The sequence below is a fragment of the Acanthopagrus latus genome, chromosome 10 (assembly GCF_904848185.1).
Source record: "Acanthopagrus latus isolate v.2019 chromosome 10, fAcaLat1.1, whole genome shotgun sequence".
Taxonomy (NCBI): domain Eukaryota; kingdom Metazoa; phylum Chordata; class Actinopteri; order Spariformes; family Sparidae; genus Acanthopagrus; species Acanthopagrus latus.
The window spans coordinates 20,163,563-20,178,541 of record NC_051048.1 but is presented as its reverse complement, the minus strand read 5'-3'; the positions used below and the strand labels follow the sequence as shown (position 1 = coordinate 20,178,541).

Sequence of the window (14,979 nt, the reverse complement as noted above, 5' to 3'; positions counted from 1 at the left end):
TGCACGTTAAATGCATAGACTCTGTAGAGTCCTTCCTGTTTGCTTGATACACTGGATTCTTCAGGACAACATCACCCATCGATGTTTTATAAGGCCTTTGACCTTTGTGGGCGAAGTGCAGCAGGCCACAGCGGGAGGCGCTCTCTACATTATCACACCCATACTCAAGCGCCAGATCCATTTTGTCAATAAAGTAAAAGGGCAAACATTAATCAGACAGCCGTGACTGCATGCTCTTTTCCCGTCCGATTAAGCGCTGCGTCGCTCATGCTCTGCTTTATCCCACTTTAGAGGGCCGCTTTTTTATTGCCTTCATGTTCGTTCAGCCTCTCGCCACCGGTCAAGCTTTCAGTTCTATCAGTGATGGCACAGATTTGTATGATTTAGCTCTTTCACTGAGTGCGCTACATCTCAAACCCACCCAGACCTCACCACAATGTCCTTGAGCTCTGAGTGAGGAAATATGTCTCTGTGTCATACAGTAATGCTTCCATATAAAAACCATCCTGCTGTCAAGACCAATATCACTTGGTAACAAAAGCAGCATCTGTCTAGTTCAACCTCAGTGAGAGCGCTCAGACGTTTCCTCCCCACTGAGCGAGGAAGGAAGTGTCAGCCAGGTAACAAGAACAGATGAGAGCGTCACCGTATCTCCTCATCTTCTAAATCTCAAAGTTATTGTGTCATTATTGAGGGCAGCAGGAAGTGGCCTTTCTGCTGACAGCACCACCAGTTTTCTTTTATGAGAACTGTGTCGTGTGCCGTAATGTCGTTATGTACATTGTGCCACATCTGAGCCAAGAGCTTTCAGCCATCTGCTCTGTGTCTGTGCCGTGTTTACACTGCGATGGTGAAAAGGCTGAGATGGGATTTTTAACTGTGCTATCTTTTCTGTCCATGCCAGCTCGGTGTTAAAAAATGTCAGCGTGATTAGGAAGTGTTGCTGCAGTTCAACTGCTGAGCATTTTCTCAAAGAATTTTACCTTTAGTACAAAGATAAAGTAGATCTCATTTGTGGGTATTGTAATGATGAAAAATAGAATCAAAACAATTAAGAAAAACTATTGATAACATAAGAAAGGATGATGATTTATTTAGATTGTGTTATGTCATTATTAGCCACATTAGCAGCTACCTCGACCTTGACTTTTAAAGTTTTTAGTGATGTATCTCGACAACTGTTGGACGGGCTGGCATCACATTTTGTACAGACATTCGGGGAAATAATGGGATGAATTGTAACGACTTCGATGATCCCTGACAAATGACCTACATTTGTGAATCACTGATGCAGACGGCTCTCTCTGTCTGAGTGCTTCTCACTCAATGTCCTGCCCACAACATTATCTGATTGGTTACTCGTTTGGATTATCAGTCTGCAAAGTAGCCAGTAACCTTAGTTATCAAATACATGTAGTGGAATAAAATTAGAAGAAAGTAGAAAAAAAATGTTAACTTGCTAAACTAAACAAAGAATATCTTAGTCAATTCTGATATTGATTTTTTTAACAGCGTAGGACATCCCTCTTTACTGAACTGACCTGCGCTCACACCACAACAAGCCTGTCCAGGCATCATTTTTCTCTTGCCTATTAGTTTCACACTGAGCCACAGCCAATTTTCCACTGGACCGCCATGATGTTGCAGACCAGGTTGGAGATTTACGACACAATTTTCACAGCCTTTATTCAGTGATGTAACTGTTACCATTTCGCCCCTTTATAGCCCTGGTTCATAGAGACCTCTTACAACTCCCATCAGCCATCTTGGCGCTAGGTTGACTGGTGACAAACATGCCGTCAGCGCTACCTCTGCTACCATGTTGTGTCTGCAGTCGCAGCCTGTAAATTAATTGAGTGTTGGCGTGATTGATAAATGGTTGGAGGGGAGCTCGTTCTGAAGCCCACTGCTGCCATCAAACCTTACACTAAATTTTTCAGAACAGCCCGGAGCATGAGGGGAAATAGGCTGTGAACTTACTAGTTAATGACTTTCTTACTCACAGTGCTGTGAATTGTGGTCATCATTTTAAACCTTGTAGAGGCCACTTTACTGGTCATGCACCAAGCTGCCTTCGCTACACTGACAGGATATACTTTAGTCAAAGCAGCATGCTTGACTGTGTGTAAAAAGAGTTGACACCTGATGACACCTAATTACTCAGTGACATGAGGTCACAGGCAGCGTATCCTATTCACAGCATGTATATTACAGTGCTGACCTGCAGTGTGCAGGGAGGCTCATCAATAAGTAATGTAACCTAGTGAACTAGTTGTAGATGACTTACAGTGATGCAATATTTAGGCAGCTTTGAACTTGTAATTCACTGTGATAGGTTTACATGTAGATACACACAGAAAAGAAAAAGAGGGAACTACTCTTGCCATTACAGTGTATTCATCTGAGATTATACGTTTTTATTTTACCCAAAAATGCAGGGCCATGATTAGTTTATACTGGGGGGACACGTGTCCTCCAGCAGAAGCTGTTGCTTGACTGCTGTCAGTAGGTCAAATATATTAGGGTTTGGAATATCAGGGGTAAGAAAACACAACAAAAATAGTGTGAGCTTGAGTCCAGACGTTTTTTAGTCAACCAAATTCAAGAAGCTTCCTGGTGCAGCTATGAACTAATAGAGCGCAAAATACTGTGTTGTTGTCCTGAAGAACCAGCTGTGTAATAGCCCTCTGTCTATCTGAACCACAATACGCTCCTCGCCTCCTGCATGTCCAGTTTCCGAGAATGTACCGAGGCTGTTAGTCATCTGGGTAACTGTCAGACCTGATGCTGTATTTCCCAGGCTACCCTCAGATTGTCCACAAGCGCGGGGTGAGAGCTCGGCTCATGAGGCTCTTTCCATGCTCCACAACTAAAAAGTCATCTTCCAGCAATCAAAGCAAGTGGCTCTTCCCAGGCTCTCCTCCTCTCTCTGTCTTTCTCTGTGATGATTTGTTTTTTTGTTGTTGTTGTCTCAGATGCTTTTCTTTTTTCTGTGGCTTTTCTCAGTATGGGTGCAGACACTCAGTATAGGCTTTAGTCACACAGGATGGCTCGAGTCAGAATTCAGCTACAAGATTCATATAACATTTTATTTTCATTTCCCCCACTGTTTCACATTGAATATTTTGATTTTGCAGTTGAAGTAATAAGACTCCTTGTTGATTGTGTGTTTGATTGTGTCATTTGATTTAATATTCATATGCAGATTTCAGTGTTTTCTTACAACTTCTGGACACATTTTGATGATGAGAATCAGATGAAACAGCTGTTTTATCTCGTTGTGGTGTATCACTGAACGTCACCTATGAAAACAAAGCATAAGCTCCATACCAGCAGGTTAATTGTGCTCTGTTAGAGGACGTGGCCTTTTATTTGTGGACCACAATAAGACCCTTGAAGCTAATGAGGCATCGAGACACTATGTCACTCTTCAGGTATGTGAGACGCCCTGTGCCAACAAGACAAGTCTCAAAAGCTGCGCTGCAAGCACAGTGCAGGCGGTGACAGGGCCAGGACAGCATCTGCCATCATTACAGGCCCATTAAAAGTATGACCAGGTTCAGCTGGCCTCCCTAATGCCACGAGGACTTAGTTCTGGGGTCTCTATAACACTAATTGCCACTGCTGTTGTGTGTGGCGTAGAGAAGAAGAAGGCATTCAGAGCTTTGTTTATTTTGTGAAGTGATTTTTGCATTTGCATCACCGCTGATAAAAGGAACAGAAAAGGGCTGAGAAATTGAATCACCTAGAATCTTTTGTTTTTTAACCAGAAATCTCCACAGGGCACCTTTAATTTGCTGACATATGGAATTGTAGTGGGCTCTATGAAATTATGGCCACAAAAATGCAAATTTTTAGAGTGTTTCACAGGCACATCTGACCCTCTCCTTCCTCCCCTCCAGATAGCGTTGAAGATGAGCTTGAACTATCTGCCGTCCGCCATCGCCCAGAGGGCCTGGAACAGCTCGAAGCCCAGACCCGTTTCTCCCGCAAGGAGCTTCAGATCCTTTACCGCGGCTTCAAGAATGTAAGTGACGAGGCCACCATGCATGATGCACAGCTCAGTGGGCTTCTGTCTCTCCTGGACATCAAACAACATGTTTTCCTTTGAATTCATCAGATTTTTTTTCTTTCTTTACATCTTTAGCGGCAGGAGTGTTACTTTGGACAGCTCCTCTTCTTTCTAGCTCTCATCACTATTCAGTGTGCACAGTGCTTGCGTAGCAGGAAAATAATAATCAAGCAAAACAGTATTCCTCAAATGCTTGATTATCTACATCTCATACTAGATTTATTTTTTCCAATTCCGAAAATTTGAATTTCTCTACATTGTTCACTGTGCCAAAGATAATTAGGACATTTCTCAAACACATTGTGGAAGGTTACCGATGAGTAATCAGGTCGAAGTCCTCCAGAGCAGGCCATATGAAACCGCTTCACTTCATTGTCACCTCTGGTGTGAGGCGTAATGAGACGACCCAGAATTAACTCAACCCAAATTGTCTGGCAATGAACGAGAGCAGGACTGCAATGAGTCCTGTGATGGTGAAGCTCTCAGCGGGCTTCAGTTTCCTGTTGAGCCTGCACTATGCTCCAGTCAAGCCCCTGCAAAGCCTGCCCATTAGTCCGCTTCCACTGGAGACAGAGTACGAGGTAAGAAGTGTACTAATGAGGCCTTTAATTTGTGCCGCACACTCTGCCTGACTTCCTCTGTCACTGAGGGAGAATATAATGCATCTGATTATAAGCACCTCCCAGTTTTTGTTTTTGTCATTACAGAAATTGCATTTTATTTTTAAATGAGTGCAGCTCGAGGGATGGCAGCGTCAGACAGTCAACCTTAAAGTATCAGCAGCTATTAGATGGAAGTTCATGGTGCCCAGAGGATGAGCCCTGTTGACTTAGGTGAAGGTTTGGCTTTTTATCTGGCACCACCAGCAGGCCAAAGGTTTTTAAATATCTCAGTGTCTGACGGGGCTGACGGAGCCTTTTTGGACTGACAGATCATCTCAGTGGATGCATCCCCATGACTTAGATAATCCTTCAATGTTCCTCCAGTCAGACACTGACTGTATGAAACATTGGCGAAGCTTTGTGAAATGAAGTCAATGTGGAAGTGCTTACTACCTGCATTCTTTCTACTCTAATGGTATGGAAGCTTATGAGAAAATGACCATACTTCTCACTTTACTTATTACCTCAGTAAACAGTTCCCTAATGAGTTTAAGGTCTCAATCGCTAGTTTCAAGTCTTCTTCAGTGCAGCATGATGTTCATTTTATAATTTACAGTCTCTAGCTAGCAGCTAGCAAGCTGTACTCTGCTGTCAAGTAAACATCGTCATTGTTTAGCAACAACCAGCCAAATGCCATCCTGCTAACATTGTCATTGTGCACGTGTTGCCATGCTGACGTTAGCATTTAGCTCAAAGCAAGTACAGCCTGACAGAACTGAGCACCTGGCTGTTTTTTTGTTTGTTATTTTGTGTGCTAAGAATAAATCTCCTTTTTGTTTTAATTCAGAGTTACTCATCAGTTCTATGTAATATGACGGATGCTATCAGGGCAGAAGTCCAGTTTGCAGAAAGAGTCACGATGCTGAAATTACAGCTACGAAACAGCTTTTATCCGTCACTGAGTCTGTGATGTAGCTCCGCTCACTGCCAGGGTCAAACAGCTCGTCTCTGTCGTGCCCCCAGCCGGTGACACTGGCAGAATAAATGTGAGCTTTTAAGGCCAGCCAGACTAATAGAAGCTGGCGTGGTCCCAAGATGAGAAATTTGGCCCTTTGTCCTTGTCGACCGGTCTTTCGAAGCAAATCAAATGTCTTTAGGTGGCAGGACGAGGGCATTCGTCTTGACAACAAACTTGTCATTCACTTGTAGAGCTGGTGGTCAAAGTGGAGCTTTGTCTTAGATCCAGCAATATGTCCAGCAGCGAGAAAAATAAGACCTCTGGCTCTGCGTCTGGCTCTTCAGGTGGAAATTGAGCAAAAGTCACCTTAAAAGGTATGAGAGAGTCCACAGTGTCATAAATCCCATGACCCCAGATTACAGGAAATAACACAATATTGTCCTCACGTCCCGACTAAATCTTCTGGGCTCTCACAGTTCACAGTCAGGGTCATTGCCGCGGGCATTAGATTAAAATCTCATAGTTTCTGTTCCATCAGTGATGATGCCTCTGTTCACAGGTTTATTTCATTCCCCACACTGCTTATTGCCACTTCGCCTCACCGGACTCGGAAAAGGAATTTGACAGATTGTATTTTTTGATTTTATTATCACGGATGAGCAAATCCTGCAAGCATATCAAACGAATACAAATCCATTCCCTGACCTCTCGCTGTCTAATGGGATTGACTCTGAATAATTGGTAATATGGAACAACGTGTGAGGACAAGTGGAGAAACACAACCTCATTTGTTATATTCTACAAAACATATAATTTCTAATATTCTCTTTGGATTTGTCCATTATTTCTGTTTTGATTTAGAGGTGGATGATAAAAAAAAAAAACTATAATTGCATCTTCACAAACTCCATTAACGTCCATGTTTCCCTCAGACGCTCTACGATATTCCTTAGATTATAAATGTAAAACATCCAAATGTAGATGATGTTGTGTCCCTAATGTGATGATCTGATTATCTATCAGCGCTTCATCGAGGCAAAGAAAAATGCATTATGAGAGAAAAAAGCTTTCTCAAGAAACGTTGATATTTAATGGCTTTTGTGAAGAACAATTTGTGAATGAGGTCCTGACTTTTAGCTTCAGCCACATCAAAGTTTACCCTGATGGCCCCCGGGGCAGCTCACTGACTGTGAACTATTTCACTAAACTTTAAATTGAATCGCAGAGAAACCGTGTCTTGTGCGTGTTGATAAGCTAGATAACGCACTGGCTTCGCTTTCAGTTGGGGGGAAAAAATGCTTCGCTGGCCAATGTCACAATCAGGCTGACAAGAGACGATAAAATATGATCACATGAATTCTACTGCTTCAACAATCGCAAAGTTTTTACTGACCTTTGATTTTCCTTCAGGTTTTTGAGGATGAATTAGAAAGGTTAGATGAAGAAGCCGACTCGGAACGCAGCCATTGGTATATTACTGTCACACTTAATCTGTGTGTTAATAGTGTTGACAGGTGTAATTGCCCATCTGTGTACAGGCACACACACACACACACACACACACACACACACACACACACACACACACACACACAGGCGTGCACAGAAGGGAAATTACATGTTTTAAAATCTCCCCCTCCTCTCTTTAAGTAGTTAATTACGTGGCCTTTTCTCGCGCTACTTCAACAAAAGGTTGACTGTTGACAACCCATCCGCTGCAATGAGACGCACATAAACAACGCTTTAATTAACAGAAGCTCCGCTCCCGTGACACAGAAACACTGTCTGAGCGTGGATGTGTTCCGTGTTCAAGGTTTCCTCTCACAGTGCTGAACACCTCTGAAGTCTTCGCTGCGATATCACCAGGAAAATGTTGGGATGTTAAGAGTTAGATTACCACTGGAGTATCAGTGAATAAGAGGCCACAGACAGGAAGGACGTTGACGTTCAGCTCAAAGCACTGCTGCCTCACAGACCTGTGAGCATGGCAGTAGACCAAGTTCAAACCCTCTGATGTCACCCATTGGTTTGTGGGCTACTGTTTGGCACTATGGCTTTTGCCTCCTTGCTTTTTTGGAGCCAGAACTTACCATAAGAAGGCGGAGCTGGGTGTGATATCCTCGTTGGATCTGACTGAAAAACAGAAGACGAGGTAGCCACGTCCTAAAGTATAAACTGCTGTATCGCCTTTTTGACTCAAAATGTACAAAAAGCACTTCATACTGTGTTGAAGAAGGCTTGAAACCAGCGACTGAGACCATCAACTCATTTGGAAACTCTTTACTGAGGTAATAAATCAAGTAGGGTCATTTTCTCATAAGCTTACACACAATCAGAGTTCTTTTTGAAACCAGTGGAATCATGATGATATTTACCAAGAACACAGCTTGAATTCTTTGCTCATTCATGCCACTATCGGCTCATATGATTCAGGTGCTCCTCAGTCTGTCTTCCACAGCCCAGAGAGTCGTCGTTCCACACGCTGCATCATTTGGATTTATGCGCTAGTTTAATGTGAACAGCCTCCCAGACTTTATTAGATCAGGTTTGCAAGGACTGCCAAAGCGGTAATTTAGAGACAGACTCGCGCCCATTCTGTCTCCCTGCCTTCCCCAAAAATTCTTGACCTCACCTCACCCCACAAGATATGCAACTGGGTCTGCGAGACAACACAAGAAGGAGAAGCGGAGGAGGAGGTGGAGTGTCAGGGGACTCATGCAGACAACCTTGCAGCATCCTCCTTAGCTTGAAACAGAAGGCGCCCGTTTGAAGCGAAGCAACACAGTTTCATCTGTATTTTCTTCACACCCACAGCTCTGTTTCCTAAAGTGGCTGCTCAGAAATGGTCACAGGAAGGAGGAAACCCGTCGTACCCTCTGATTCTTACTAGTTTGCTCACACTGGGGAAATAGCTTGTCTGTCACATCCCTCATCATCACTGCAAACTCTGTTGAAGTGAGATTGAAATTATCTTGTGGTAAACACTTAATTTGGACGTGCAGTAGTGCATAAGAATATCTTCACAATTTCTTTATTTTCTGGCTCATGGTCTCAGTATAAACTGTATCAGGGAGGTGTTGGTGTTATTTCATCCACTCCAGGTGCCGTCGGTTCCTTATCTTTCATTTGTTTCTGCAACCTCCGCTTCGGCCGGTTTATTTTCTTGTATAGAAAACCCAGAGGCACATGTGCCTCCTGATTTGGAAATTTCACAATATAGGCGGAGCATTTCCGCTGATCCAAAGATCCAATATCCTGGCCGAGCGTGCAGTGTGCAGCCTCGCACAGGCAGAAATTGAACCTGCAAAACTCGCTGTCTTCATCACCAAGCTGCTCTGTGCAAGGTCGTCCGCCAAGTCTTTGGTTGGCCCTTTTCTTCTAAAAGAGACAAACAAGAGGCGTCATTCTTGGAGGTGTTATGTAAGAGTATTCAGTGTTTTTCACCAAATGCTGCAAGACGACCACAGGTGGGTGACTTTGAATGGCATCTATTGAGGCTCGGATGGTTTTCATACTGACTGGAAAAACTGAAGGACGGATGCAGCAACAAGATGAACCCTTGATAGAATGAATCGCTGTTGTGAGGTCATACAGTCTAATGAAAGGATACAAAGATGATTTAGCAGCTAATTTATTAACTAATTCAGTGTATTTACGTCTTTCCTGTAAAAACAGGCAGCTAGGCTCAGACAGAGAGGTGCAGTGCAGGATTTGGCTCCTGGCACTCTGGACTGCGAGCTGCACGGTCAGCCAAGCTAACTAGCTAACTGCAGCTACATTCAGAAACAGAAACATCTATTAAAAATAACATCCACTTCATTTCCTGTCATTGGAAAAGTTCAGCCACTGGGAAGTTCAGTGAAGTTTGAGCACTGGAGGCTTCAAGTTTCAGCCACACTACTTGTATAAATTGTCTTAAACTCACATTTAATGGCAAAGAGTAATAAATCAAAGAGTCTTTAATATACACGCTGACTGACCGGTGCACTTCCATCTTGTCTTGCAGGAATGCCCCAGCGGAGTCGTCAATGAGGAAACTTTTAAAGACATCTACTCACAGTTCTTCCCACAAGGAGGTTGGTGTCATGTTCTCATTCAGAAGAAGCCATCTTGGCTCTGAATGCTGCGTCTGGTCCCCTGTGTGCTGGACGTCCCGGAGTACTTTCAGTTAAACTTCCATCAAGAGAGTGTGTCTGAGAGAGAGCGGGTGGTGGGAGTAAGCCGCCTGGAGTTGCTCCGCTGTTGGCTTTTATCAATATGCAAAGATTCTAGCTGAGGACCAAGAGAGAAAACATTAGGAGGCTTTGATATTTCTGTTCAGAGAGGAGAAAGACAGACCAGTAAACATAATAGCTCACCACACAGGAAATGGTGATAAAGCTCTCAGCTCTGAGCACATTGTTCTCTAATCTTATCATGAAGGAAGAAAAAAACACTGTGCGGAGCGTTCGTCTTTGAAGTCGTTTTTCCTGTGAACCAGCCACCGTGTTCGAGGAGGTGTTGATTGAGTTGTAGTCACAGTCGATGTGTTTTTTGATTCTGTTTGTCTGTGTTTGTTCCCTCCACAGATGCTTCGACATATGCACACTTCCTGTTCAATGCATTCGACACAGATCACAATGGCTCAGTGAGTTTTGAGGTAAGCTAAGTGTCGTCATAATGCCCGTTTTAATGTAGCATTAAGTCCATGACTGTGTGTGAGCCCGATGAGAGGAATTATCTTTCATATCAAAAACTCACATGCTGTATATGTGAGTTAAAGATGTCCAAAGAAGCGAGTCCGTCACCTACAGATATTCATCAGTTCTAACATGTTGGACCCTGCGGGCCCCTGAGGCGTCACACTGGAGGATTATGTAACCAGTAATTTTAATTTAGTCCAAGCCAGTCTACTTGGAATGCTATCAACACGGGATTAATATTTATGAAGGGCATATATTTGCTTATTAGGACAGAAAAGCTGTCATTATGCCAAACCAGAGCTTCTCTTGCTAATGTGCGAGTCCATTCTGTTGAGAAGTCCGGGGATTCCCTGAGGGCCCGCGCAGATTATGAGTCGGCTAATAATTTGAATAACGAGGTATGTTTTGATTTATGGTGCCGGCGCACTTGCTGTTTCATCATTTCCTTCTCATTAATGCCTGACCATGACATCCTTTGCAGAAAATGTTGATGTATGAAGTCAGCTGAAAAACCTCCTATATTCAAAATACTGTTGATACTTCATGTTTTTTTTAATATAAATTATAGTGCTTGCTCAGAAAATGCTGGTTACTAGCATGTGTTTTGTTTCTCTGCAGGATTTTGTGATGGGCCTCTCAATCCTCCTGCGAGGCACAATCCAGGAGAAACTTAACTGGGCTTTCAACCTGTATGACATCAATAAAGATGGATATATCACTAAAGAGGTGCGTGCCAACAGTGAAATGTCATGAGACAATTCTCAGTTTTTGTTAGAGACGTATTTCAGCGCTGGAGAGATGATCTTTTCATAACTGGGCTTTCTATGCTCGAGAAAGTGGCAAATGTGATTTTGAAATTGATGTCTTGGTTTTGGTTGTCTGCTCTCATGTGATCATCTCATATTACCACTGCCAACTTGTTTTTATCACCCCTTATTATTCTGCTTAATATGTTTTGACATTAGTATCCTCTGCGAAGCACAATGAGCTGCAGTTTATGTATGAATATTAAAGGTGCTACGTGGATTATTCTTTTTATTAGTAGTAGTAGTTTTGCTGGCAAATGAGCGGAGAGCTCTGAGCGTAGGAAACACAAAGGGGAGTTAAAATAGACACTGATGATAGAAAACTGGTTGAGCATCTGCAAAGTTTCTCCTTAAGTGGTTGTAAGTGTTGCTGGTGGTGTGATGAAGACACGCAGGTGGGTTGTGTTTCATTTGTGGTGCTCAAGGATGAAGAGTCTGAGTGAGCTTTGTAGTTTAGCATATTAGCATGCTAACATTTGCTGATTAGCGTGCAAATCAGGCTGATTGTACGCTTTGTAATAAATTATGTGTATATACGACAAATACAAGATCTTGCAGTTTGACGGAATAGTTTTCAGTCACTTCCGTCCCTGGAGCCGCGCTGATCACTTACCTTTAAAGCTCAGCGGCGACAGTGTGACGCTCTGTTACTGGCTGTAAAGTTTCATGGAGACGACTCCTGTCAGCGGAAAGTAGTTTCAATAAAACACGTCTTCAGTGAGGTCAGTGGATGATAGAGACATTATTTCTCTTCGCTTCACAAATGAAATTCCATTTGTCTTAATTATGTTGTAGCAGCAGAAATATCCGAGACAGCTCAAAGTCTCAGCTACATACGAGTCAATGTGCCTGCATTGCTTCCCATTAGGAGCCAATCAGGAATGTTTTTTTAAAGGAGTCTTTTCTGTGCGTCGTAGGAAATGCTGGACATCATGAAGGCCATCTATGACATGATGGGAAAATGCACATACCCTGTCCTCAAAGAGGAGACGCCTCGTCAGCATGTAGAAGTATTCTTTCAGGCAAGTGTGTCGTTGGCAGCGCTCGCCGCTCTGTAACTGTCAGTCACAGCAAAGAGGCTTTAGAGAACCCTTCTTCATCATTATCTTTTCCTCTCTCCAACAGAAGATGGATAAAAATAAAGACGGGGTGGTGACCATAGACGAGTTCATCGACTGCTGCCAAAATGTAAGCAGGACATCCCGACACATCTCTTTCCCCGACTGTTGGCACACGATGCGTTTTTCTCATCACATTGTTTTCTTTCTGTGCGCAGGATGAAAACATCATGCGATCAATGCACCTCTTTGAAAATGTTCTTTAACTCTTGGCTGACGGTGGAGCCTTTGGAAGAGAACACCATCTTTTAGCTTGGCCCGATAACTGACTTGGACTCATACTGTGTACAGTGTGCTATGCAGACTTTTGACCATAGATAAGATATTGTTCATTCCTGTGGGGCCACAAGTAGGAGTAGGCAAAAAAAACAAAAAAAAAAACCGGTGCGAACACTCTGGATTGAGCTGCCTCGTGAGCATTTCATTGAATTGGTAGAATAAACATCTTCGCTTCAAGGTTGAGTTCCGACTCCCGTCTCTGGAGCGTCTTTCTCTTCACAGCAAGCTGCGATAGCCTTCGACTTTCTAAACACACGCGAGACACATTTCTGATAAAGTGGTTCAGACCGGCTCCTGGTATCTCTGTTGCAGCCTTGATTTATTTACTGCCAAGTGAAATCACTGTGACTTTTTACAGCTTGAAAAAAAAAAAAGAAGCAGAATAAAATATCTGACGTCTGTTTTTTGACATTCCAGACCGGCTCTCAACTCCAGAGTGTTCTCACCCCGACTTTAGATAACCATCGTGGTCCGTCTTCTTTTGCTCTTTGAGGGATACGTGTCGAGGAAAAAGATTACCAACACATCCATTGTACCATTTTGAACTGTACATACTATAGATAAAAAGCATTAGATAAGAACTCTATGAGGAACTTTTCAACTTTGTTCATGTTTACTTGCCAACTAGAACGAGACAACACAAGGATTGTATTGATGTCAAAAACCGGACCATAATATCAATGGTTTGTCTACAGAAGCACACAGGTAGCTGTATTTACCATGCGTATAACATTAGATAAGTTTGTCACAGGATAAATGCTGCTTTAAGTGTATTTCAGTTAAACCCTATGTATGGATATTCCCTGTAAAGTAAACCATCCATGTTTTTATTCTGTTTCTGAAGCGCTGTTGGGGAGTTGACAGTGAGAGCAGTGCTTGAGGTTATTTATATGGTATTATGGTCGTTGTACAAAAAAACAAGTTGTCAGTTGTACAGTATTAAATTAAATTTTTGCTTTCGGGTGAATCGCAGGTCTTTAGATTTGTAATTCATAATTCAGACACTGTCACTTTGTATAATACTCGTCCTCTGTGGGTCTTCTGCTAACACGCCCCCTGCTGTTTTCCTCCTCCTCCTCTTCCTCCTCGTCCTCCTGTGGGCTGATGTCCGGTTGCCCACACCTTTTTCCGCCTGATTGGTTCCTGCTGCCTGTGATTAAAGCATCGCTTGGCCCCAAAATGTGAGGAAAGTGCAAGGCATGCTGGGTTAGAAAAAAGTCTGGCTCACTGACTTCCTCTTGCTAAAACTACTGGATCACTGAGAGAAGTTTCTGGATGTTCTGTGAGTAATTTAAAAGTGTTACAATCTGATTTTTTTCCTCTTTTCCAACATCAACTTGGATACGATGGATAGGAAGTTGAGAAATGGTTTAAATTTTGGTGAATATTTTTCAGCATTTGGCAGTTTTATTATTAGATGTCACTACACTGTATTACAGTTAAAAACATAAAGATCTCCTCGGTGTGATCATCCGTTCATTTAGTGAAGAACACAGCACATTTTTCTCAGTTGAATTCTCGTGTAATTAGAGGCCATGTGTATATTTCTATCAAGAAAAGCATCAAATCTGCCATTTTTTCCTCCTCACTTTGTGTTTGTGTGCCTTATTGTTTGTAAAATGTTTTGTTGACAGCTCAGTTTTTATTCTCAGAAACATCATTTTTGCAACATTAACCCACAATATTACCCCAGTGGATGTATAAAGTGACTTTCTGAAAAACAACAAAGCATTTCTACATTTCTTCTGTAAATAAAACTTAAAGCTCGAAAGTCAGCATCCTCTGACAAAAGTGAAAAAATAAACTATACACCTCAAACTTCCACATTTGTGTTAAATGGCTTCATACACACGACAGGCTGCAGAGTACTACATGTTTGAATATGGTCACCAAAATCACCTCAGTGTATATGATATATGATAATAGCACCATTTAGAAAACAACAGTTGATGGATTTCCAGCAGTGATCACATCACAGGACCACTTCAGTACATCATCTAAAGCAGCTGAGTTCCATCTTTACACGTGATGTTTCAAAGTTCAGACGCATGTTTCAGTTGTTGTTTTATGATGCAGTAACATCCAGAATATGTTGTTTCTTTAAACCAGTTTCTGTTCACGGTTCTTCTCAGATGATACATGTTGTCCTCTGTGAGCAGGTTGTTCCATGAACGTGTCCTCTGACGCCCCCCCGTGGTGAGTAGAGGATAACACACATGAGGACAGGACACACTTTTCTAACCTGAAACAACAATATAAAGATTGTTTGCAGTGCGTCTATTGATTTTGGTGACATTGTCCATCAGTGTCTTATGTAAAGTTGAATCTTGTGTAGTTGGCAGCAGATTCCTCACAAATAAGAAGTTCTGTCACTTCATTATTAGCAAACGGTAAATTTATAGTTGATTCAACTTCAGTTAATGGCTGTTTCACTGTGAATCAACAATGAAGATGTATTATGT

General features: G+C 42.4%; 1 protein-coding gene across 8 annotated transcripts in view; it reads left to right on the top strand.

The window, feature by feature from the left end:
• The window catches only part of kcnip4 (Kv channel interacting protein 4), a 128,855-nt gene extending 114,515 nt beyond the window's left edge, over positions 1-14,340 (top strand). For 7 of the 8 annotated variants that reach the window (XM_037112045.1, XM_037112041.1, XM_037112047.1 and 4 more), the window contains 7 exons: positions 3,903-4,027; positions 9,639-9,708; positions 10,201-10,271; positions 10,933-11,040; positions 12,038-12,142; positions 12,246-12,308; positions 12,397-14,340. In XM_037112045.1, the coding sequence (XP_036967940.1) occupies positions 3,903-4,027; positions 9,639-9,708; positions 10,201-10,271; positions 10,933-11,040; positions 12,038-12,142; positions 12,246-12,308; positions 12,397-12,444 (590 nt within the window). In that variant the 3' untranslated portion in view covers positions 12,445-14,340. Of the gene's footprint in view, positions 1-2,800; positions 2,897-3,902; positions 4,028-9,638; positions 9,709-10,200; positions 10,272-10,932; positions 11,041-12,037; positions 12,143-12,245; positions 12,309-12,396 lie in introns of all 8 variants that reach the window. The other variant, XM_037112040.1, reaches the window with a different exon arrangement.
• Positions 14,341-14,979: the final 639 nt, after the last annotated feature.